This window comes from Protopterus annectens, chromosome 2.part2 (genome assembly GCF_019279795.1).
Source record: "Protopterus annectens isolate FY-2018-M chromosome 2.part2, PAN1.0, whole genome shotgun sequence".
In the NCBI taxonomy this organism is placed as follows: Eukaryota; Metazoa; Chordata; order Ceratodontiformes; family Protopteridae; genus Protopterus; species Protopterus annectens.
Genome location: NC_056730.1, coordinates 563,161,852 through 563,187,349, shown reverse-complemented (window position 1 = coordinate 563,187,349; position 25,498 = coordinate 563,161,852). Strand labels below are relative to the sequence as shown.

The following is a 25,498-nucleotide window of genomic DNA, read 5'->3' as shown; positions in this document are numbered from 1 at the left end:
GTGGCTGAGTTGGATAAAAGACCCATCAGTTCAGGGATGAATGAAAATTACAACATCAGATACATTTTAAACGATAACGGAGAACTAAACCCATCTTTAAAATTCCACTTTATCTTAATCTAATTTCACAACATAGCTTCTAAAACCTGGATCATGCCAAAATTGATTGAAATTAACTTAGCTGTGGAGCCTGGCTAGCTAAGTTCAGTTAACACCAAATTAAGACCACATTACTCGTACCTTTATCATGGCAACAAAAGGCATAACTCTCTTCATGTATTTCTTCAGCTCTGGCAGACTGCTCAGCTCAGTGGCAATCACTTTGTTGTCTGGAAGCTTCCCATCATTTGCCTAAGAAAAGAAAAAAACATTTTGTTACAACGTATGCCATGAAATGCTCATCACAAAAAGAAGAAAAATAAAAAGACTACGATGTTCATCTCATGGAAAAGGGACTATGACTCTTGTTTGGCAAGGCATGATTAAAATGACTGAAGATAAATGCTACAAATTTGAAAAGTACAGTTTTGTACCTACCATAAATGTAGATGTTCGAGTGGTTATACTGCTGCAGTCCTCACACTTGGGTTATCCTGTCGTCAAGCGGTCCAGCAGTCGGCCGAATCCCAAAGTCCTGGTCCTGCGTCGGTTGTCGTCGCCTCTTCCCTGACGTCAGTGCGACAGGGGTATAAAAGAGACAGCCGACGCCATTTTCTTCAGTTTTTCTTGCCCCAGATGTCAGGTGCCCCCAACTAGGAAGGCAATACAATAGCTATGCAACAATACCTTAGTAGATAAACAATAGTACTAGCTGTTAGCAAATACACCATATAGACATGCATCCAATTGATTGATGTACATGGAGTTGTAACTAACACCCTGGTATGTAGAGGGGATGGGGGGAGGGTAACCTGGACTGCAGCAGTATAACCACTCGAACATCTACATTTATGGTAGGTACAAAACTGTACTATGTTCATCATGCTATACTGCTGCAGTCATCACACTTGGGTAGAATCCCAAAGCTATGGAAGGGAGGCTGGTACTAAACTGGGTTAGGTGATGCTAGGATGCCCTGCAGAACTGCAGTGGCAAAACCAGCTCTGGTTTTTGAGTATAATGGAAGGTGATAGTGCTTGGTAAAGGTGTGCACTGAACTCCAAGTAGCTGCCTCCAGAATGTCTTTGGTTGGAACCCCTCTGAGAAAGGCTGCTGAGGTTGCAGTAGCCCTGGTAGAATGGGATCTAATATTGACAGGCACTGCCTTTCCATGGTGCGAGTAGCAAAAGCGGACGCAATGTGCTATCCATTTGGAGATGGTCTGCTTTGAAATAGCCTTTCCTTGTGAACCTGCAGCATATGATACAAAGAGTTGGTCAGTTTTTCTGAAAAACTTTGTCTTATCTGAATAGTAACGTAGCTGTCTGTGAATGTCCAAGGAGTGAAGGAGCCTTTCTCCTTTATTCTGTGGGTTAGGATAAAAGGTGGGTACATGAATGGTCTGATTCAAAGCCACACTGGATACTACCTTGGGCATGAAGGTAGGGTTAGTTCATAAAGAGACTCTGTCCTGATGGAAAATAATGAAAGGTTCCACTGCCATAAGTGCCTGTAGTGCTGAGACCCTGCGTGCTGAGGTAATAGCCAATAACAAGTCTGTTTCCCAGGACAAGTATTGCAGTTCTGCTGAGAAGGCTGGTTTGAAAGGAGGCAGTGTTAACTTTTCTAAAACGAAGTTCAGGTCCCAAGTTGGTGTTGGTGGTTTTCTGGGGGGTCTTATATTCTTAGCCCCTCTGAGAAACTGTCTAAGTAAAGGGTGTGAGAAAATTGGAGGATCTGTATTATATTGAGCTGAAATGGCTGAAGCATGGATCTTAATGGAGGAGAAGGAAAGGCCTTTGTGTAGCATCTCAGTTAGGTATTGCAGTATGTGAGGAATGTTTGGTATCCAAGGATTTTGACCTTTAGCCTGGTGCCATGCACAACATATTTTCCATTTGTCTGAGTAAGTCTTCCTGGTGCTGGGCCTCCTGGGCTCCAAAATGACATTCAGGACGTCCTATGAGAGAAGTGTTGATCGATAATTTAAGGAATTCTCCATGCAGCGAAATTTAACGTTCTGAGCTGGCTGTGACGGGTTTGAGAGTTTTTCTGAGTCAACAGTAGTGGGAATTGAGCCAAGATCCATGGAGGGCTGTGAGTCAATTTCCTCAGTAATGGGTACCAGTGCTGGCGTGGCCAGTCCGGAGCAATGAGGATCATTTGTGGCCTCTCTGATCTGACCTTCAATAATACCTTGGTCAATAGAGGTAGTGGAGGGAAGGCATAGACTGTCAGCGTTGTCCAACTGAATGATAGAGCGTCCACTTTCCAGGCTAGGGAGTGATAAGTCCTCGTGCAGAATTTTTGTAATTGGCAATTGTTGGGGGAGGCAAATAGATCTATGTCTGGACATCCCCATCTTTGAGTTATCATTGAAAATACTTGTGGGTGTAGTCTCCACTCGTGAGGATCTACCAAATTTCTGCTTAATTCGTCTGCCAATATGTTTTCCTTTCCTGGCAGGAATCATGCTTGCAGTTGTACTTTGAAAGTCAATGCTGTGTTCCCACAAGGTCATTGCCTGTCTGCATAAAGGGTAGGAGTGTGTTCCTCCCTGTTTGTTTATGTACCACATAACTGTGGTGTTGTCTGCCCTTATTAGAAGTTGTCCTGGATGCAAGAGGTCCTTGAAGACTGTCAGTGCATTTTGCACAGCTAGCATCTCCTTTTGGTTGATGTGAAGATGCATTTGTTTTGCAGACCATTTGCCCTGTATGCAATGTCCTGCCATGTGTGCTCCCCAGGCATAGTCTGAAGAATCTGTTGTCATGGTTTGGTTTGCTGGAGGTAAGACGAAAGGAAGACCCTTGTTTATTTGACATGCTTGAGCCCACCATAGGAACTCTTTTTGAAGGCAGGGAATGATAGGTACACTTGTTTCGAGGCTGTGCCTGTGTTGAGACCATACACTTTTCAGGTACCATTGTAATTTTCTCATATGCAGCTTTGCATATGGGATTAGTTGAATGCATGATGCCATGAACCCCAATGCCTGCAGGATTTTCCTTGCAGTGAGCTGGGTAAAAGTTGCTATCTTTTTGAAGTATTGAGTCAATTGTTTTTGTTTGTCTGGCGTGAGGTAAGCCATCTGGGCTATTGTATTTAAGCTGGCACCCAGGAATATTATGTGTTGCAACGGTATTAGTTTTGACTTCTTTTTGTTTACTGTGTACCCTAGGCAACTGAGCAGCTGTGTTACAAAAGCCAGATGCTGTAATAGAATATCCTTGCTGTCCGCTTGGATCAGACAGTCATCCAGATATGGATAAATTTGTATTCCTCAATGTCTGCAATATGCAATTACTGATGCCAGGCATTTCGTAAATACTCTGGGCGCAGTAGATAAGCCAAAGGGCAATGCAGAGAATTGATAATGCGCTGTACCTGCAAAAAATCTGAGGTATCTTCTGCAATCTTGTCTGATAGGGACATGCAGGTATGCCTCTTTGAGGTCCAACATTACCAGCCAAGACTCCTTGCCCAGCATGGGAAGGAGCTGCTGTAGTGTGAGCATTTTGAATTTGGGTACCTCCAGGTATGTGTTCAGAATTGAGAGGTCTAAGATGGGCCTCCAGGCTTTGTCCTTTCTTGGGACAAGAAACAGTCTTGAGTAAAAACCTTGACCTTGCTCCTTTGTAGGTACCTTTTGAATTGCTTTCATATCCATGAGAGCTGAAATTTGCGTTTGAGCCTCTGCCCATTGGTTTGGAGGCAGATTTGGCATGCCTCTCTCATCTGTGGTAAAGTGTGGAAATGAAATCTGTAGCCTCGGGTAATAATGTCCAGAATCCATTTGTCCTTTGTTATGATGCGCCAGTTTTGTGGAAATAGAGCCAGTTTTCCTCCCAAAGGTGCTGCCAGGGCAATTTTGCTTGGCAGGCGAAGAGGGAAGTCATTGTATTTGTTTCCTGAAGGGTTGAGATCTTTCGTCTCCACCTCTGAGTTATTGTATGCCATTGTCTAGGCCTGAAAGAACCTTGTGGCTGGCCTCTGCCCCTTGGGCGCCTGTACGTACCTCTTTGGGGTCTGTCTGATGCAGGAAAGGACCAGTTTTTTGATGGCCAGTTTTTGCTGAAACGAGGAGGTTGTACCTGTAAAAAAATCTTTAACTGTTTGTATAGATTTTTACCTGTTCTACCATTTTCTTTAAAACTTCCTCTGCTTTAACACCAAACAACACATCTTTCTGCAATGGTGCATCCAATAACTTTGCTTTGACATGTTCTGGTAAGGCTTGTTCTTTAAGCCAAGCATGCCTACGTATTACAGATCCTGTGACAGCTGCTCTACATGAGGCTTCCAATGAATCAAAACCACACTGTAAGGTTTGCTTTACCACCTGTTCTGCTGCATGCAGCAAATCCTGCATCTCTTTAAAATCAAGTTGATCTGTCTGAGGGATCAGTTTCTGCTTTAACTGTGTAATCAAATACTGTTGGTATTTTAGCATGTGGAATTGGCAGTTTAATGCCCTCATGGCCAAAGTGGCAGACATATACACTTTCTTTCCCCATCTTTCTAATGCTCTGGAATCTCTTTCAGAAGGAAGTGGATTCTTAGCAGTAGAGGCCTTAACCCCTTTGGGACCCTGGGAAATGGTCTCTGGGTCTGCAGTAGGGCTTTTGTATAGAAACTTATGAGTATCAGGAACTCGGTAGTATCTGTCTGGTTTAGCTGGTGCTGGAGGTAAGGAATCTGGGTTTAAACTGGATTCAGAGAAAACATCATCCAAAATGTCTAAAACTGGAGGAATTGCCAGGGGTCTATGCTGTGGAAGAAGAAGAAACTCACAGAGTCTTTTCTTGGAGTCAGAGTAATCTTGGCCTTCCCAGTGGAAGTGTTCCCTCATGGTGTGTAAAGTTTCCCCAAAAGAGTAGTCCTCAGGGAGGGAGACAGAGGGAATGGACTCTTCAGCATCTGAGTCTTCATAAGGAGGGAAGGAGTAATCCTGGTCGTCAGAGTTGCCCGAGGAAATGGATGCTTGGTTAGAGGAAGGAAAATCTTCCTCCGGTCTAGGCCTTTTGTCAGGTGGGGGTTGGGATCCCCTGAAAAGGGTAATTAAATCCTCAGCCATCTTAAGCATTTTTTTTTTAGGCATAGGGAACTGTGGGGGTGGGGGGGTGGCACCAGTTTTCTAACTTTCAAGGGGGCTTTGAGTTTAGCATAAGGCTTGGCAGAGATCGTTGTCGGTTTGAAAACACCTTCAGAGACCGAAGGCCTATCCAAAAATTCCGGGTCCCCATCGGGGCTGGCGTCCGAGGAGTGAGGTGGAACCGGTTCCTGAGGCCCAACTGTTTCGGTTTGGGAGGCTGTTAGAATTTCTGAATTTGCGGTAGTCAGGGGCTGCGAAGGCGCCTCACTGAAAACCGGAAAACCGGCGTCAGGCCTTGCTGAGGCCTCGGTATCTGGTCTTGGCCTTGGCTGGCGGTCCTTATCTTTGCGTTTTCTAATAATTGCCGATGTCGGTTGCTCCGACGGCATGCTATAGTTAAATTTTCTGCCAAAATAATGCTGGGCGAATTCTGCCCGACCCTTAATTGTACGTCTGTTGAACCTAGCACAAAACCGACAACCAGAGACGTCATGGTCTGGGCCTAGGCAAGGAATACAATAAGAATGAAAATCCTTATGAGGTATTTGCTTCCCACAAGAAATACAATTATTAACTTTGTCTGACATCGGTCTGAGGCAAGAAAAGTTTCCCCAACGGGGTACTTAGCTTTAGAGAAGACTTCGGGCTGAAACTCGATTCGAAAATTTCAGGAGCTGGCCGACCGGCACTTGCGAACTGCTTCTGCTTCGGGCACCACGCGGCAAGAAAGACTGAAGAAAATGGCGTTGGCTGTCTCTTTTATACCCCTGTCGCACTGACATCAGGGAAGAGGCGACGACAACCGACGCCGGACCAGGACTTTGGGATTCGGCCGACTGCGGGACCACCTGACGACAGGATAACCCAAGTGTGATGACTGCAGCAGTATAGCATGATGAACATCCATAGTTCTCCTGTGTGTATTTAGTTCATATTAAAGTTCATCTCACTGCAAGCCATTTGTCTTCACCCAGTTCTTAATAATTATGTCTCCCCACGCCAGCACAGATGGTGTATTTATTCCACTGGGAAGAGAAAACCTGAAGGCCTATTTCCGCTTAGGCAAAAGGGTGGTGCAATCATCCTTCAAAGGAAATTTATTTTCTTTTCCAAGTTTGCAGCCTATTTAACCCCCACCCCAGCAGCTGATATATATTCTCTTGTACAAAAGAGCTTGATACACCATACACTGTAATAATGTGTCTGCCCATACATGCTCCATGAAAGTGATTGCATAGATGAGGCTTGGTAGAGCCAGCTGTGTGTACCAGAACCATTTGCTTCATACCATGCAACTTTCTCTTCAGCCAGGTGTCAGCAATACTGTGGGCTGGACTGCTTTCCTCCAAACAGGATGGGCAAGGTTATAATGGATGCCCACAGACAGACACATACATAAATGAACACAGACATACCATCCCTTGCCCAGCTGCTTCATTGTCTGAGCTCCTAAATGAACAGCTCACTCACTCTCACTAAAGAAGCAGCAGACTCAACAATGAACAAATTGACAGCCACCACAATCCCTTTTTACAAGACAAGGGGTGAGAAACAGAAGTAAGTTGCACGCACTCACACCTATGAATAACCTACTACGTCTTTAGAATGTGGGAGGCAACCAGAGAAATCCCACATGTACGCAAGAGGGACATGCAGATTTCACAAATGGCACCCCAGCCAAGAACCAAAATTGAGAACCTTGAAGGAGTACTGCTACCCACTGTGTCACTATACTGCCCTAACAGTAGTTACCAAGGTGGAATTCAGGACTTCATCCTTCTCTTTCATGGAAACTCATGAAAGCTGTTCTAGCTGTGTGCAGAATTTCCCTACTACAAGATTCCAACAGATTGAGTTCAACGACACAACTATTGCTCTTAACAGAAATAAAAAATGGGCAAGAGAAATGATTCCTGGGAAGACTTTTCTCAATCTACCTGGCTGAGAGAAAAAAGGGCTTTGCCTAGGCTTCATTGATAGCTCAAGCGATAATTCTCTGTGCAGAGAGAAGATAGTACTTGGCCAAGCAATTACAAACTGATCTTACTTTTTGTTGTTGTGTCTTTCGGCTTTTCCCTGTTAGGGTTCACCACAGTGCAACTCCGGTCCGCTAATGATTGGCAGTAGATTTTTATGTGCCGAGTTGCCGGCCCTGACGCACAACCTTCAACGAAGGTACGCCCATTCACGCATGTCTCCACACAGAAGACGCTCTAGCTGAGAATCGAACAGGACGGCTTACTGTGAGGCGACAACGCTACTGCAGCACCACCACCGCAGTGTTACGAACTAATCTTACTATTTAATTTAAAAGTTAAGTTCTTTGGTAAGATGCTTCCCAATAGGCTCATTGATTATATATATTAAAAGGCAAAAGTCTGTGAAGGAAGCAGCAAGAGGACTTGACTTGATATAGTTCTGGTCAAACATTCTAATTGTTGAAAATAACAATACTTTAGCTGCTGCTTTATTTTTAGATTACATTTGATTCTACTGAATGTCTCTACTTGTGGAATGAGGTTTCTTCTAACCTTTACTAATAAATGTAATCTTCTTTATAACTCCCCCTCCACCACCACTGTTATGAATGCAGCATCTTCTCTGGCATTACAGATTACTAGAGAAAAGCATCTCTCTCCTAACTGTGTTAGCAAATGAATTCCATCCATGCTGTTGAAAAACCTATCTAGATGATCCTTCCATTCCAAGCCCTTAGTCACCAAAAGTTAACACTGCTTAGTTTGATTACTTGGGATATGTTTTTTTTTTGCATTACTCCAGTAGATTGTTGTCCCTTAACCATTCAGGATTTTATTTTTTTTCTTCTTCTTGGACTGGTTTATCCCATGAGAAATCACTGATCTTCCTCAGAAACATGACCGCTATGCAAGATCTTAACCTGATGTTTCTGATATTCAACTGACAGCACTTTCACCAAATGCTGTAAGATCAAATGAAAAGGAGAAATAACTTTCACCAACATAACCTCTCAACTGTCCAGATTTTTGCAGAATGTCCAGATTTTTTGCCCTATATTTTTCACATGTTCCTCATACAATTTGTGATTTTCTAGCAAATCACTGGGATGATCAGAGGATTGAAGTCATGCTTTCGCTCAACGTTTTCTGGAATTCATAAATTCCAATGCCTTGGATCAACTTATCCATACCCCCACCGGGGGTAACAATATCCTAGACCTGGCCATTACCAACATGGGCCAACAGAGGTCAATTTCTCACTGGTCAGATCCGACCACAAGCTAATCAGCCTAGACATCCACATCCCGCCCCCAACCCCCATTAGGGAAACCACCATAAATAATTTCTCCAAAGCCAACTTCACGCTTTTTAAGACAGAAATGGCAAACTTCACGACACCCATGCAGACGGACAATAGAGGTACGACTGCTGAATCCTACACAAATGCACTTTATAACCACTTACATGAGTGCATGGATCGTGCTATCCCTAACAGAACCAAGATGCTATCCTCAAAAAAAATGGAAGCCAATCTGGTGGTCCCCTGCCATAAACAAACTCTACAACAGAAGAAAGAAACTGTTGCAAAAAAGAGTAAAATTCCATGACTGGAAAAACTCACTGGTCAGCCTCAGTAAGAAGCTGAGATTCCTCATAAAATCCTCCAAAGCTAGTTATGAAAACAAAATCGCCATTGATTCTAAAGACAACCACAAAGCATTCTATAGCTATATCAAGAATCTCAATGGCAACACTCAGATCTGCTCTGAGTTACAGCACAATGGCACTAAATATACAGAACCAACTGATATTGCCAACATCCTGGCAGATAGGTTCAGTGCTAACTTTACCCCCTCTCACCCCCTAAAGGGCCCATCTCTATGCCAGAATGCAAAGTTCCTGTAATCATGGCTGCACAGGTAAAAACCACACTCTCCAAAGCCAAGAACCCTGCATCCATGGGACCTGACAACATCCCAGGCTGCATTCTACATGAACTACAGAATGAACTGGCACCCCACCTAAGCACCATGTTCAATCATAGCCCCACCTCAGGCTTTGTGCCCACTGAATGGCTCACAGCGACGGTTATCCCACTCCACAAAGGGGGAGCCACCACTGACCCCAGGAACTACTGCCCCATTAGCCTAACAAGCCTGGTCTGCAAGACCATGGAATGTATCATCATGGACCTTATAAACAAAGACGTTGGCAATCTCCAAACTCTGGAACCCACCCAGTTCGGGTTTGTAAAAGGCAAATCATGTCTCCTAAACCTGACTGACTTCTTTGAAGCAGTCACCAAAGCCACAGACGAGGGTAAGGTGGTTCACACAGCCTATCTAGATCTCGCCAAGGCTTTTGACACACTGGAATTACAGATAAATTCACTAAACTAGGTATAGATCCCTATGTCACAAGATGGGTTGCCAGCTGGCTCACTGACAGTACCCACACTGTGAAAGTAGCAGTCTCCAAATCCGACTTCAGACCAGTGACAAGTGGAGTACCACAGGGTTAAGTCCTGGGTCCTCTCCTGTTTGGTATCTACTTTTCTGAAGTACAGGCTAACACAGAAGGTCTTTGGCTAACGAAGATCGCAGAAGACTGCAAACTAGGAGCCATAACTGAAACTCCTAACGATCTGGACATCCTACAAAAGGGCTTCACTGAGACAGATGTCTGGTGTCAAAGCCATGGCCTCAAGCTCAATGCCAAAAAGTTCACTGTCATCCCCTTTGGTAAAAACTCTGTACCTATGAGCTGCCACATAGGTGGCAGTCTACTTAACACCGAAAGTGTGATAAGAGACCTTGGGACACAGGTGGACAGTAGTCTCTCCTTTGATAATCACATCACCACAGTAATCAGGAAATACTTCTACGTGGCACACCTCACCACAAAAGGTTTCTCATCCAGGAAAAAAGAGGTAATTGTTCCCCTTACTCATCACTCAGACCCATTATAGAGTACAATGCCACTTTTGGTATGTACCTCAGAAGACGGCTACAATAACTGGAAAGGCCGCAGAAATACCACACAAAGAGGATTACCAGCCTCAAATAAATGCCCTATGTAGACCGTCTCAAAAAACTCCAGCTTTACTCCATTGCATATCGCCTACTCAGAGGCGATCTCTGCCTAACATACAGAGCTATGTCAAACCCAGAGCTGTTGGACATGCTCCACTTAAAGAAATCTCAATCCCTCCGAGCTACACGCTCTAGGGACCTAAACCTTGTCACCACAATAAACAGAACATGCTGGAGGGATAGATTCCTGTCCCACAGACTTCCCATACTCTGGAACAAACTACCTATCTATATCAAACAAAGCACCTCATTAGCACACTTCAAGAAAAATCTTGATGATTGGATGGGAAATAGGAAATTCACCCCGGGGATCACCTCTGTGGCTCTGCTAGACAGAGGAACAGGAAAATAATTTTCTTGGGTGGCAAAAGCCAGGGTACCTTTTTGGCTAGGCTTGTATAGGCCCTAGGGACACAATAGCCTAGTACCTACCTACGACATGCATTTGAGTTTTATACTTCAAATCTTTCAGAAAAAGCGTATTAACACAAACCCTCATATTCTAGCAACTTTCTAAGTTTATAAGAGCAATATTTAAAATCTGTCTCTATTTTTTGGGCCTTTGTCCCCCCCATTTTGTCAGGCTTTGTCCAGATTTCTAGCACTAACAGGTTGAGAGGTATGTTCACCAACAGTGGTGTTTTCTTTTTTCTCCACTGTTGTGCAACCTTGGAGTAAGTATATTTGAGTTCGGGGGGAGGGGGTGCAGGGGGCTTGTCTCCCTGCAAACAAAATTAACCATCAATCGTTCAACACTTGAAGTGCCACTGATCAATCAACATTATTCCCTGATACCATCCCTGATCTTAAATTAAAACATAAAATAGTTTCAATGCACATACTTAAGCTCTTCTTTAAACAGGGGATCCAGAAAAGGTTGCCACTAGTAGCCTCAGGCCTTTGTTTCAATAGCCCAACCCCCCCCCCATCTCAGTCGATTACAGACCATTAAACTAACAATTTTGCTTGAAATATGGTTCTTCATAGCAAAATAATGTCTGTGAGATGTGCTAAGACCACAAACTCCCTCTTCAAGCTTTGACTGCAGATTTCCTTTAGGATGTTAAATGCCCCGGAATCAGCAAGAATAAAATGATTATACTTCAATATATGAGGATGTACATCACCTAGTTTATTGCATTAAACACCGGCAGCAGCACACTGTCAGTTTTACAGAGCAAGAGCAAGAGCAAAACCACCACCTTTATGGCTAGGTTCAGAAATCAAGTTTTGCATTAACATTCAGCATTCAACTTTAAGCCGTCAAACAGGGTTTGGGATCCAGGAAGACTAAGACATACCTGGATATTATGATTTTTTCATATTTTATTTTTTTTAGAATGCACCTGGTGTTAAGGTTTAAAATAAATAATGGGTCATCTGTTGGCAAAAATGGATCTCAGTGAAATATCTATTTGAAATCTTACTCAAAAGCAACAAAACAGGCTTCTGTCTTTCACAGACCTTATGAATGGGCAATAGCCGAGGACAATTTAAATGGTGGCAATTCTTCCTAATTAGGTCTTCGATGGTCGCAAATTGCTTTATTCTCAAGAGGTTGTTTTTTTTTCCTCCATCTCTATAACTCTCACAGGACTTTTTTAGAAGGCCAGTTAAGAGATGTAGTTTTGATCTTAGACAAACATTTGTATCACTTTGCCTGAACTCATCATACATTATATTTCATGTCAAGGTTAAATGGGAGAATTAGCTGAAGGTTAGACATTCAAGAGTCAGTCTGGCAAACATTGGTTGCACAGGAATACTGATAAACATTTCACTGTAAGACATTCTTTACTAATATCACTTCATTACTGCTAGCAAGCCCTTGCTAGGTTATACAATACTGACTGGGTACAGTCATACTCTCGCTAATGCTGTCAATCAATGGTCGATTACTTGCATACAATTTCAATATGCCCAGAACTGGCAAAGTTATCTACATACCTTACATAGGTAGATGCTGACAGTAATATTACTAATAAATGAAGTACCTTCCTTTGTTGTTCCAGGATGATATAACTTGTGCATATAATCTCACCCTGACAAAATTAAATTAGCTTCATTTGGTAGTTGCTACTTTTTTGGTATTTATTTTTTATAACTTCAGAATCCTCACTGGAAGACAGAAAGCTTCACTTTTAAAGCTCAGTCAAAAGCATATGTAATAGATATTTAAAGATACCAACAAGACAGAATTTAAGGATTGCTGGAAGACTGCTTGGAACATTATGTTCTGAAACGGTCACTGTAAAGGATTAAGCTAGTACGCTTTTTGCTAATTTTTAGCTACTTAGCATGTTTTAAGATGTCTGACTAGCTTTACTTTTATGGATGTCATTTAATAAAGCCTGGATAAAAAAAAAAAGATTTTGCGAAATTCAGTTCCACATACAATTAAATCAAACTGAAGCTTAGTTTGCTAATTTTTACTTGATTTACCAGAGTTAGGCAGTAATATATCTGCATACATGGTCAAAATGAGGTCAGGGAGCTCTAAGAAAAGACTTTTAGGGAAGTGAGAGAATAATATTAATCCAAACACAGATTCCTGGGGGAGTCTACTAGTAAAGCCCCCTATATCATAAAGGAAGCTGCCACTACTTAACTGAAAGGTTCTGTTCCTAAAGTAATTATGGAACCAGGATACCACACCAGGTCCATAGTTAATGGAATCACCTACTGAGAAGTAGATCATAGTGATTTAACTTCAGAAACTGACAAAAAGATATACTTTTTACATGTTTCCAGCTTGTTATGATCTAGTTTTATACTGAAGCACATATGGCAGCCACTCAAGAAGAGTGCACAAAACTTTCTGACATCTCTAAAATCTGTAATATTTCATGCTTCCACAGGAAAAAATGCAACACAATTAAGTGTCAGTCTTCAAAGCTGTTGATTCATCAGAGAAGTACAGCACTTTTGGCTGCTGTGTGGCAGTGTGGTGTTGCAGCTTTCACAGACTTAATTTTTTTTCTCTTTGCATTCAATTTATACATAAGCATGTTAGATACTGCTATCTTCATCATCAGTGTAATTTAGTTTGTTACCAACTATCAATGCACAACTGTTAAAATATTGTAAATATTCTGCATGCTCCATTCTTGACCATTTGTGCATTGTCTGTATGACTTTGAGCCTGGTTTGGGGCTGAAAACAGTTAATCGGACCACTCCAAGTACTCCGTTAACAAACGGAAATAAATAAAAATAAAACAGTTTATACTTCAGTACTTTCCTTTGCAAGTGATCCTATATCAGTGCAGCTAAAGCTCCATGTACTACCAAGTATAGAACCAGGATTCTCTATATACATAACTAATGTACTGTGTGTTCGCAAATGGATGTCAATATTCACTTCTTAAGCTTTGCTACACTCTGCTCAAGGTGAATTTCTTGACAACGTTTTTTCAAACACAGAAGAAATTAAGAAAGGAGATATGATCATAACCATCTTCACTGCATACACTATTTTACTTGGTGCACGGCAGTCAGTGTACTAACGCCATGTTCCAGCTAAAATGCAGCATTCTGAAGCAGTGCGAGATGCAGAAAGCCTCTGGATATCTTTCTTACATGTAAGAGAGCTATTTACATTTCAAAGTTTAATATTGTAAATCCTTATGGCTTAAATCAAGAGCTGGAGTGGAAGTTCTTATTTAAAATAAAGTGTTTTTAGTTGTTTAATCAATGTTTACTTGAATAAATGATTTATAGAGACATTTTTTTCAATTTAAATTTTGAGGAGTTAGGAGTATGAACAAAGTTCTGTTTTAAACTCTATCCTTGTGATCCTATATTGATATTTTACTACAGACAGGGAATGAGTCTAAAATCATGAAGTTATTTTAGATTGAGGAGTTTAGGTAAGGGTATTTCACGGCTGGGTTTAATTTGAGAAGGAATGATAACTAAAGGTTGGAGAGAGACTACAGATAAAAGATAATAGTTTAAAATAATTATGAGCATCCAGAATGAAGGTGGGCATATTCTGTTCCTGACTTTCTATCCCCTTTTTTAAAAGCTTTGTGACTGATTACTCACTGAATTTCTTTGAAGTAGAAAGTTCATGTGGAGGCTGTATACATTAGAATGTTAATGGAATCAGAGTTTACCAAGGTGATTTTTGAGAAGATGACATACTTAAGTTTTGGGGGGGGCTAAGTTACTTACAGATGTGATACAAAAGGATACTATATTAATTATATGGCTTTTCATCCCTTAAATGTTTTCCTGAAAGGAGTGGGACATGAGGTGAAATATACTTGTTTTTTTCTTCCCCCCAGGGTTAGGAAACGCATATTTCCGAACTCCCAAAACAGGTACTACAAGTACAAGAAAAGCACCAAGAGTATTGAGTAATTATAGATGAGAATACAGAAGATACTGGCTGATCTCCAACGGGATCCTATACAGGATAAATGAACCACATACTCCTTACTTTGCACCTTTCGTGTGATGAAACATCTCCACTCTGTGCCATTAGGCTTGCCACTGTGGTCCATGCTGCCTTTCTTGCACTGTTATGCATATCTCAAAGTTCCCAGTTCTTGTTACCTACTAAAACCAAGTCCCACCTACAAGCACACACTAAAACAAATTCACAAAATCATACAAATAAAAGGCTTGCTTACAGTAAAATTCCACTGCAAGGTCTAGAAAAGTCATGGAAAAGAATAAAGAACAAAGAAATAAAGGCTGACCAGACATATCACTGAAGAGTGCCCTAGAAAAAAATAAATGTGTACAACACCTTACTGAGGGAACCCCTACAGTGAGTAAACACTTGGGCACAATTTTAAGAAGCATATCACAACCCTAAAAAGGCAGATAGGAACAACAGTACCACGGGAGGCAATGCAGGGACATTGACAAGATAGTATTCAAATAAATGACAGCTTACAATGCTTGGTAAAGGTATGGACATTGACTGAGGCAAGAGCCCTTTCTACAACAAGTAGATAAAGCAGCCACTCCTAATGCAGACTGAGGCCTAACTGGCCGGAAAAGGTTTTACTTTCGTTTTTGGCAGCAGACTAAATGAGACAATCACACAGAGTACACAAAGGTACCAGCCTGTGTAAAAGAAAGCAAAGTTTGCACTGATGGCAACATTCAAGTCACTTAAGAGCTTAGTGAACTTAATGGAAATAAAGCCCAAATCTACTTGATCAAGCCAGAAAATAAAACGGCAAATTAATATCCTGCTGTTGCCTTTGAAATCCCATAAGGATGGAAATTACAGATAAATTACCTTATCTCCCGATTTACAAGGGGACCTATGACTCGGCTTATTCTCTCTTCAATTTAGCATATTTCTTTCTGACACCATACCATATAACATGCTGCATAAAGATAGAATGCCTGCAGTAATGTTATCAAAGATAAATACATTTATGCTTACCTGACAGAACAGGAACTCAAAGTACCTGCTGGAGCTGGATGGAGGGGCCATCTAAGCATGGGGGCACAGTGGTTGGGTTTCTGTGACCACTGAAGCAGTTTTCTGCACAGATACAAATACTTTCTTACTGTATCAAACTATCTACTGCCACCATAAATGTTCCTATGCACAGGTTCATTCCTTCCATTAGTAACGACTCAGCATTTTTCTTGGAAGCTTCCATTCTTGAGGTGTACACTGCTGGTACCTACATATTACATCATTAAAAACCCTTTGCCTAACAGAACCACTTCTCAGGCAATGCCTTATCAAGGTTTTGTATCTAGGGTTTACTGATATAGACCTTTATGTGAGAAAGTAGTAGGCAGTGTGTTTAGTGATTCACTCTTAATAGTATTCAGTATTTTCTGCATTATCTCTTTTCTGATCTACCATCAGAGGTTCTCGTGTTTTTTTTTACATTTCATGACAATTGCATAAATGTGAGTGCATATAAATATATATGTAGCTATTAAAATTACTGAATGCTCAAATGAGTGACAGAACACTGAGCTGGAATGCTTGAAAACCTGTAACATCGAACAGAACGTTACATCTGATCAGGGTATTTTTCCTTTCCCCACTGTGGTAGGTGTTGAAGAGCAACGGAAACACTGCTAACCCCCCCAGGCAAAGACACAGAACGGGATTCAATCTGTCAGTCCAATGACTACTCACTGAAGCCATCGCCTGGAGGTTTATTTGCTGTTACTAGAAGGTTACTTGTTCAACATGCAAAGCTGGATAATTTACAGCATAGACTATACATTTCTCTGTAGTGCAAATTACAATGTCTACGACATGAATACCTCAATCTGACAAGAAAAGATTGAACCCTGTTTCTCTATTTTGCTAAGAAAAAGAAAATAAAAAATGCGGAGATATTTCTTTTTCTGAAAGTTACAGTCAATGGTAGATGCTGCTGTGAAGACAGTGCAAATAATACAAGAACAGATATTGATGTTTGTTATCCTCATGAAACACGGTGTGCTTTTAGCACAGGCCTAGCTGCCGCTGTTTCTCACAGGATCATATTCTAAAAGGGAAACATTCTGATAACACAATGAAAGCCAAAACAAAGTTAAAATTAGCTGAGGAGTAAGCCAAACTCTTACTTTAATGGAAAATAAACAGGATGTGAATACTATATACAGCTACACTTGACATGTGTAGCAGACTGTAAACCTTCAGAACAAGTGGAGGGAAAACAACTGAAGATGGAAGGACAGACATCTTACTTTTCATGCACTCCCTCCAGCTGTTACAGGAAGACTGTCCTGAAGACCAAGCCAGCTAATGCAACCTAGGACATACACCACAACCAATAATCTACTACTAGAGGGCAAATCAAAAACTTATAACTTTTAGTCAAAGTTATATGCAAATAAGCAAAGTCCTTAAAGCATACTGCAACATCTTCATATTAGTCTTACAAATGAAATCAGCACACACAAAATTGAATGAAAGCCAAAAAACAAAAGTTTTTTTCCTACTACTAAATGTGCTTAACAGCAAATAAGCACATACTGCATTACCTGGTAGTGTTTGCGAAGAACTGTCAGAGTAGTATGCTGCCATGGTGGGTAGTTCTTAGCAACATATATTGTACAGTGAGACGGTCTTTCTGGAGCTTTAATGTCATTTTTCTGTAAATACAAAGATTAACAAAAGTTGACAGCATTTTAAAAAGGTTGATATACAGGCACCTACCATTAATTAATAAATTGTACTGTTATCTTACACATAAATCACCCATAATAAGGTACATTCTCACCTCATTAAGTGATCTACAAGTGAAACCCTCCTTGATAGGCCCTACAAAGGGATTCATCCTCTCTACAACTGATATTTTGGCACATTTTTCTGCAAAGATACTGACTAGAGAATTTGCATTCTTCATTCTGGCATGCACTGACATTAAATATGCCACTGATAAGGAAAATAATGACTCTATATCTACATTGAACACTATCTAAAAGTAAATTCGTGCACAAGTTAATGGGAACTCTACTGACAGCTGATGAATGGAGAAGACATCCACGCAAAGGGAAAAGATGGCAGGGCATTTGGAAACAAAGGAAGGTTCCCCTCAGAGGTCAATGACAGTGTAAGAACCATTTGCCAAGGGAACGGCTTTGGCGAGACCTATGACTGGGATGAATTTCCAAACAGTAAATCCATCAGGATAAAAGAAGCCAGAAAACAAAAGGTTGGAGAATCAGAATGATGAATCCTAAATAAGAGCAGTAAAGCACGTCAGACTCCTAGAATTATGTTTGTGGCAGTAATATCTGGTGAACAAAAGACCATATAGCAATGGCACAAATGTTTACAATACAAGCATTCTTGAATGAAGCATTAGAAACAGCCATGCTTTTAAGCAGGGTAACTTCTAACTGCAATTTCCCCCACAGGTGGTGAGCTGCATGACAACAAAAGAATGCAGCTACCAATCCAATCAGAAATGGTTAGCTTAGTGACTACCATCAATTCTGTCCCAGAAACAAGGAAAACAAAATATATACTTAATTACCATAAACTCATGCACCTGCTTCAGGAAGAAGCAAAGCTAACAGTATAAATTCAGGGCATGACAGGGCTTTTTGATTTCCTCAGATTTCTGCTCCTGCACAGAAAAAAAAATATTGATTGATCAGAAATGACTGAGAAATGACATTTGGGAGGAACTGTGGGTTGTCTCCAAGGAAGACATGATCCTTTTGAAACAGCATATGTGGTTTCCTTCAAATAACTGTCTGCAGATCCAACATCATGTGAGCAGAGATAAAGGCCACCAAAGAAAATGTTTTCCAAGAAACACACCAGCAATGGCATCGACTTAAATAGTACAAAAGGACAGACAAGTTTGTCAACTGTTCTACCTCATCGAGTTACATCCAACCAACAAAACAACCAGGCCAACACAAGTGAACAGAACTTCATCTGGATATATAAAAATTTTAGTAGCAGTAAGGGAAAACCCTTCACCACTCCCCCACCCCTTTACTTGTATATACAAAATTCCACAGTCATACAACCATGGAGAAAAGGAAGTTGAAAAAATTAAGAATCATTGCTGGCACTGAAGTAGTTACAGAAGTGGACATGATCTCTTATGGGAAACACTGTTTGACTTGCAGCATATATTAGTTGTGCTTCAAGAGTTATGAAACAGTCCACAGATTACTCAACCATTAGTAAAGCAACCCCTATCATGAAGTTTTAATCTGATGGTTTGTCAGGGAGTTCAAAGTGTGCAGATGTGCTTCACACTTCTGAAGAGCTGCTTTACCAGTCAGCCAGTGCTTGGTCACAATCTTACATTCCTATAAGGGCACAGGGGACAGAAATGGCTGATATGTGCATATGACCATGGAATAACTGAAGCACAAACTAGACAGGTGTGTAAAACAAGTCAGCAGCATCCACATATTGACTGACTGAATATGGGAATGATAGCCCTCTTCCCAAATGGAGAACCTCTTCACTTAGCACAGTAAAATTGTCAGAGGGAAGGAAGGTTTCCTAGCAATGCCAGTCAACTCTCATACCCCAGCTGTAAAACCAGTTAAGATCAGAGGATCTAGAGTGACAGTCAGGCTATAAGATGGAGCTAGCTATCATCCTAACTGTTTTGGACTCCATTGGCTTCTACCAGGTAAGACTTCCTATACCATTAAAGATCATAGACAATAACACTTTGACATGGTCAACCATGAACTTCTTCTTTCTCTAAAATCAATTTCCCTCAACACGCACACTATCCAGTGGTTCCAATTCTACCTAACTGGTAGACAACAGGCGGTACTATGGCATGGCAAACTCTCCATTCAGCTACCTCTCGGTGTCCCTCACGGCTCCATACTAGGCCCACTACTCCTCTATTTTTATCAATAATCTTCACACTGCTATCTCTAAAGCTACCTGTATTCAATATGCAGTTGATTCCACTCATTTGTTCAGCCATCTCCCCATCCGAACTACAAATCTTAACCCAAAATACATTTAACACTATTGAGAAATGGCTCGACAACCAATGCCTACTACTAAACCCCAATAAAACTAAACTTCTACTCTTTACCCCCACTAGTAGATCCGCCACACTTTCATTCTCTGTCACATCTAACAATGGCACCACTACCTCCCCAGATCAACACACTAAACTTCTAGGGGTTATCATACACAATAATCTCAAATTTGACCTACAGGTCAACAAAACTGTACATACCATCAATAAGAAGCTTGAATCACTGTATAGAAACAAGACACTCTTAACGTCATTGGCTAGGACTGAAATCGCCCGATCACACCTACTCTCTACTCTTTTATATGCCTCACCTGTACTCTCAAACCTCAATAAAACCTAACTAAGCAAGCTGTCCCATAGCTATAACCATATTGCCAGATTCACCACTGGCTCCGCCTATAGAACCCATCACTGCCAGAACCTGAAACAACTAGAAAGGCTAGAACTGCCCAGCTTAATTAAATTAAATCAACTCCTAATAGCGCACAAAGTTCTGTACCACCCTAAAGATACCCCCTCTCTTATAAATATTATTATTATTATTATTATTATTATTATTATTATTATTAAATCCACAAAGCTAGTAACTCAGCTGGTGAATCCCTGTTCACCAACTTTGTTGGCAAAACCTGGAATGCCTTGCCAAACTATATAACCCTACAATCCTCCAAAAAAGGCTTTAAAAAAAAAAAAAAAAAAAAACTCAAACAGTATCTCAAATTGAACTGGCTATGCTCATGTACTAACCCATATTAAGTTATAAAACAATAGCATAATCAGTAATTATCATAGCATAATCAGTAATTATCATAACATCTAACTACATCACCATGCTATGTATCCAATCTTACTTGTAACTCCGTCTGTCCATGAGAACTGTGAGTCCCTACTAGGGACTAACTGTGAGTTACAATCTTACTTGTAATTGTGTCTCTCCATGAGAACTGTGAGTCCCTACTAGGAAACACTTCTAAACAAATGTACGTAAGGTATATTACCACTTTTTTATATATTCTAATTGTTTTCTAACTTCTTTTGTATGTTTGACTATGTGAAGCTTTTCTCCCCAGGCCTCCACAGAAAATGGACATGTATCCAGTCGGACTATCCCGGTAAACAAATGTAAAATAAATAAATAAACCCACACTTTTCCTGGAAAACGGGCTAAGGTTTTGGTATATACTCGGACTTCAACAACTAGACAACTAACCAGTTGGAACTGTGAGACAGCATACAGGAATCACCCCTTTCATGGGATGGGGGACAAATCTACCACTAACATTGCCTTGCTCTATTCACACAGCAGAAGAGAGAGCTGCATTAATCCACAAGGCAAACCGGCCAATTTCCAGACTGTTGTCTTTCCAAATTAGATGTGTTTTTTGAATCCTCAGCGAGTCACCAAACACATTAACCATACTCAAAATGTGGACTGCTCATAGGATGATGCCGGATGATGCCTCTGTCTGTAGCCCACAACCACACATAGACATACATCATCTTTGCAAAGAAATAGACATCTCCTTGCTAATTTTGGAACCAAACAATGGAGTGGTTGCTAGAAGTGACTGAAACAGGCCTCCAGAAGTAACTTCATCATAGCCTTCCAACTTGCTGATCTACAGCCCCCCTCTATGTGAACCACTTCCCTCAAAATGGATAAAGGGCAAGCTGGGCTTGGCTTCCAAGTAGGCCACACATTCAGTAACAGCTTAATTGTACCTCTCCTAGTGCAAAAACAGAAACAGTGCAGAGAAAGCTAGTGAATTTATACTTCTGGGTATCTAACTAGTAACGAGCTAGTAAGTGCATTGCCCAGATGCCAGGATTAAAGAAATAAAGAGGACCTGAAGGAAAATCAGCTACAAAAGGTGAGGAAGAAGCATGGATTGGGAAAAGTACTGCAGTTGCTCAGCAAAAAGCAGTGCAAGCTTCAGACATGACTTCCAGTAACCTAGAGGAAGGTACAAGACAAATGCACACATACCTGATTACAAAAAAAAAAAAAACGAAATACTGATGGGAGTAGATTAACTCAAACAACAAAAGGATAGAAAAATGTATGAAGATTTAAACATCTATTCAGATGAAGTGATAAAACTGCAAAACTCAGAGGTTGAAATGAAGAAAAGGTTGCTGAATACAAGACTACACAAGAAGAGATGTTGAAAAAATAACAGAATTAGAGGACAGAGCACAAAGGGATAACCTGAGATTGTCTACTGTACCAGACAAGTTGGAAGGAACAGACTATATTAATTTTATGAAAGCACAAATAAGCAACTGGACTGTTATTCCACAACAGGAACTGTTAATTGAAAGGGCACATCATATGTATGCTGCAAGCCTGGCTATGAGAAAGCAACCCAGACCTTTAATAGTAAAGATACAATCTTGCCAACAGGAGGAGTTGATTTTGACAAAACTGTCAAACGTATGGAAGAAAAACAAAGTACTAAAAGTGGGAGACAGCAGAGTGTTTGTGGAGACTGACTATTCATTGTATGCCATACAGAAGAGGAATACATTTACCCTATTATTCCAGGAATGCTGAGAAGCAGGTTTGAGACAAACTGTTGTACCCAGCTATCTTCAAAATAATTTTCCCTGGAAGGACAATCATTTTTTGATGAAATACATGCTAAGGAGGAATACAAACATTTGTCCAACAAAAAGTGAGCTGTGAAACAGAAGGAGATTCTGCTTCTTGTTCTTCTGGTAATAAAGAACACAGAGAGACTGGGCCAGTGAAACCTTTTCCAATGTTTCAAAGAAAATGCTTGAGAGAAGGAAAAAAAATAACAGCCAGCTAGAAGAATCAACAGTACAGTGGAAATTAAGCAGACAGGATTTGGGAGACAGAGATAAACAGTAATAAAATCAGTAACTTGAAAATTGACAAATGTGAGATTACAAAGTAATAATTATATTTGTGAAACATGACAGAACAAGCAAATCTGGAAATACTGGACTTTTATGGACTTTGATAAATTTGTAGGCAACCCTACAGTATATGCCCTACATCATGTAATGAATGTTTGGAAATATACGTAGGAGACAGGAAGAGGAGGGAGAAAGTTAACCAAGTACATTTTTTTTATTAAAGGTACTATTTTAATAGTGCATGATTTTCTTTCACACTATAAAGTAACAATCGGTTATTTTCAAGTGCAATGAGAATACTAATGTAAATAGATGCTCCTGTTTTTTTTTTCTTTCTCCCTTCTCTTTTCCTCCTTGTTCAGTTTTAAGAAACATAGGCACAGCAATATAAAAAAGAAGAAAAAAATTAAAACAGCATGACAAAAGAAAATTTAGTGTGCTTTTTCTCATTCTTGTATACGGGAATGACTGGATTTAAGACCCTTAGCTTGATCTAGTAACAAGTTTTAAGCGAGAGCAAGAAAATGAAAAATACTGAATTTTATAAGGCTTTTTCTAGTAAATAAATGTTTGTACAGTAATTTTGTATCTGGTTCTCATGTGTCTAGGAAACAATCCCATAAAGAATATAGCTAGGAGATAATGTGCTCTGAAAGTATTCAAGTGTTTCCCCAGCTGAGAAAGCTATAAAGATAAGACAAAATACAGACAGCACTTAGTAGAAAGCACAGGCTGCACCATGCATCTTAGCATGAAAACCTTTCTTTTAGATTAACTCAAGTCTGTGTGTGTGGCTGTCAAGTTTGGAACATGTGTTCCTAACAGGAGGGTAAAACTTCAATATTTGAAGTTGTACATAGTTTTGTGTGTTATTATTAAGTAATAGGTTTTAGGGGGCATTGGGGGGTGTTTTTGTTTGAGAGCTTTCTATAAAACAAAAAGTGTAAAATGTGACATAGGCTCAAGTGGATATGACAAGAAACAACTGCATAGAAGATCAACCTGCCAAACAGTGTATGCATGTAACACAAAAACTGGAACTCCACATTTAACAAAAAGCTGTTATATATAAAATGTAGGAATAAAAACTTAAGACCATGATGCTTTCTGTAAAGTTTTTAAATGTCAATCGTTTCACAGATAAATACAAAAAAGAAAGAGTAAAGAACTATATAAAAAAAATGTAGAGTACAAATAGTTATGCTACAGGACACATACTTGGAAAGAATTGAACATGTGAATTTAATAAAGATTTTCAGAAAGATTATTCAGTAGAATACCCGGGGGAAAGGAAAAGTGGAGTGCTTATATTAATTGCAAGATGAGCTCCAATAGTGATAGAAGAGGTTAACAAAGATAACAATGGTAGATTTGCAGTACTAAGGGGCTAATGGCAAGGGAGGAGAATTACACTTGCATGTATTTATATTCTACCTAAAACTGCTATAATGGAAATTCTGGGAGAAATAATCAGCTTTCAGCAAGGAATATTACTTACAGGTGGGGACTGGAATTTGATTTGCAACAGTGAAGATGTGTCTGGTGGCCCAGAAGGGGAAAATGTAACAAATGAGGGTAGAATTTTCAAATAATTTAAGAAAATATTTGGCATGGAAGATGTGAATTCACTACTAGGAGTTCAGAGTGAATTTACATATTATTTACCAAGACACAAACCTGGGCTAGGCTAGACAGAATTTACATTTCACAGGAACATGTACATTTAATTGAAGGACTTGATACGTACCCAACAACTATTTCAGATTATGTGCCAGTAACTAAAATAAAAACACAGCGTAATGAAAAAAAATGAGACACTGGTGCTTTCTCACCTATCTGTTGGAAAGAGAGGAATTCATGGAATAGTAAGGCCTTGCTGAGTCTAATTATGGTGGCTGCCAAAAAAACAATTACTAGAAAATGGAAATCAAAGTCTAAGCCAACTGTATTAGAAGTAATGAATATAGTAACAGAGATAAAACAACTGGAATTGGGATCTTTAGAAAAGGGTAGGAGCAAATTACATAGGAAAAAATGTGAATTGTGGGCACAATACATACAGGGGTGGAATGAAGGTCAAAAGAAGGCATCATTTGAATGAGCTATGTAATGTTTAACAATGATTGGGTAGATAAGTGATGTATAATGCTTGCAACTAAAACTATGCCAAATACTTGCAACTGGGACTAAGTCAATACAGTTTGTTTTCATTTATATAAATGTATAATTGCCTAGATCATAAGTGCTAATTTAGTAAAGATGCTTCTTGTTACAAAAATACAAAAAAAAAAACAAAAACAAAGCCAAGCTGGGGTTCATACTCAGCCAGCAAAAAATCCAACATTACGACTTGCAGCAGAAAATGGTTTGAAATGTTGGAAGTCACTTTAATGAGACCTGAAATGTTGAGACTGAATGACCAAAAAATGGACTTTGATATACTAAGTTCGAAATGACCATTTTGTGAAATATTCCCTTTTATCCATGGAATGGCTATCTTGGAGAAATTTAAAGGAGAGGAGCAATGTTGGATATTCTGTCTTCCCCCTCATTTTTGGTCTTTTTGGGCAGGATGTCGGTACCCAGTATTCCAAGTGCTAAAATTTCAATAGCGATCCCTTGCAGCATGCTCAGCTACAGGGAAAGAATACTCAACTATACTTGTTGGAGACAGTCTCCCAGTACAGGGAAAGGCGACAGAGGCCTGACACAATGAAACAAAAAACAAATCTGTGAGAGAGCTGCAACTCTGTAGCCTCCCACACATTATAGTCAGCTAAATTAACTGTATTGTCATATGTACAAAGGACACCATGAAGATCACTGTGGTCATAAAGAACATAAAAATAAGACATATAACACTTATAGTTTTGGATGT

At 40.1% G+C, this 25,498-nt stretch overlaps 1 protein-coding gene across 1 annotated transcript in view; it reads right to left on the bottom strand.

Moving 5' to 3' along the window:
• LARS1 (leucyl-tRNA synthetase 1) overlaps positions 1–25,498 on the bottom strand; it is a 1,303,086-nt gene that overhangs the window by 137,534 nt on the left and 1,140,054 nt on the right. The window contains exons 27-28 of the mRNA XM_044064023.1: positions 17,246–17,356; positions 241–351 (exon numbers count right to left, since the gene is read on the bottom strand). Coding sequence (XP_043919958.1) covers positions 241–351; positions 17,246–17,356 — 222 coding nt within the window. The remainder of the gene's footprint in view (positions 1–240; positions 352–17,245; positions 17,357–25,498) is intronic.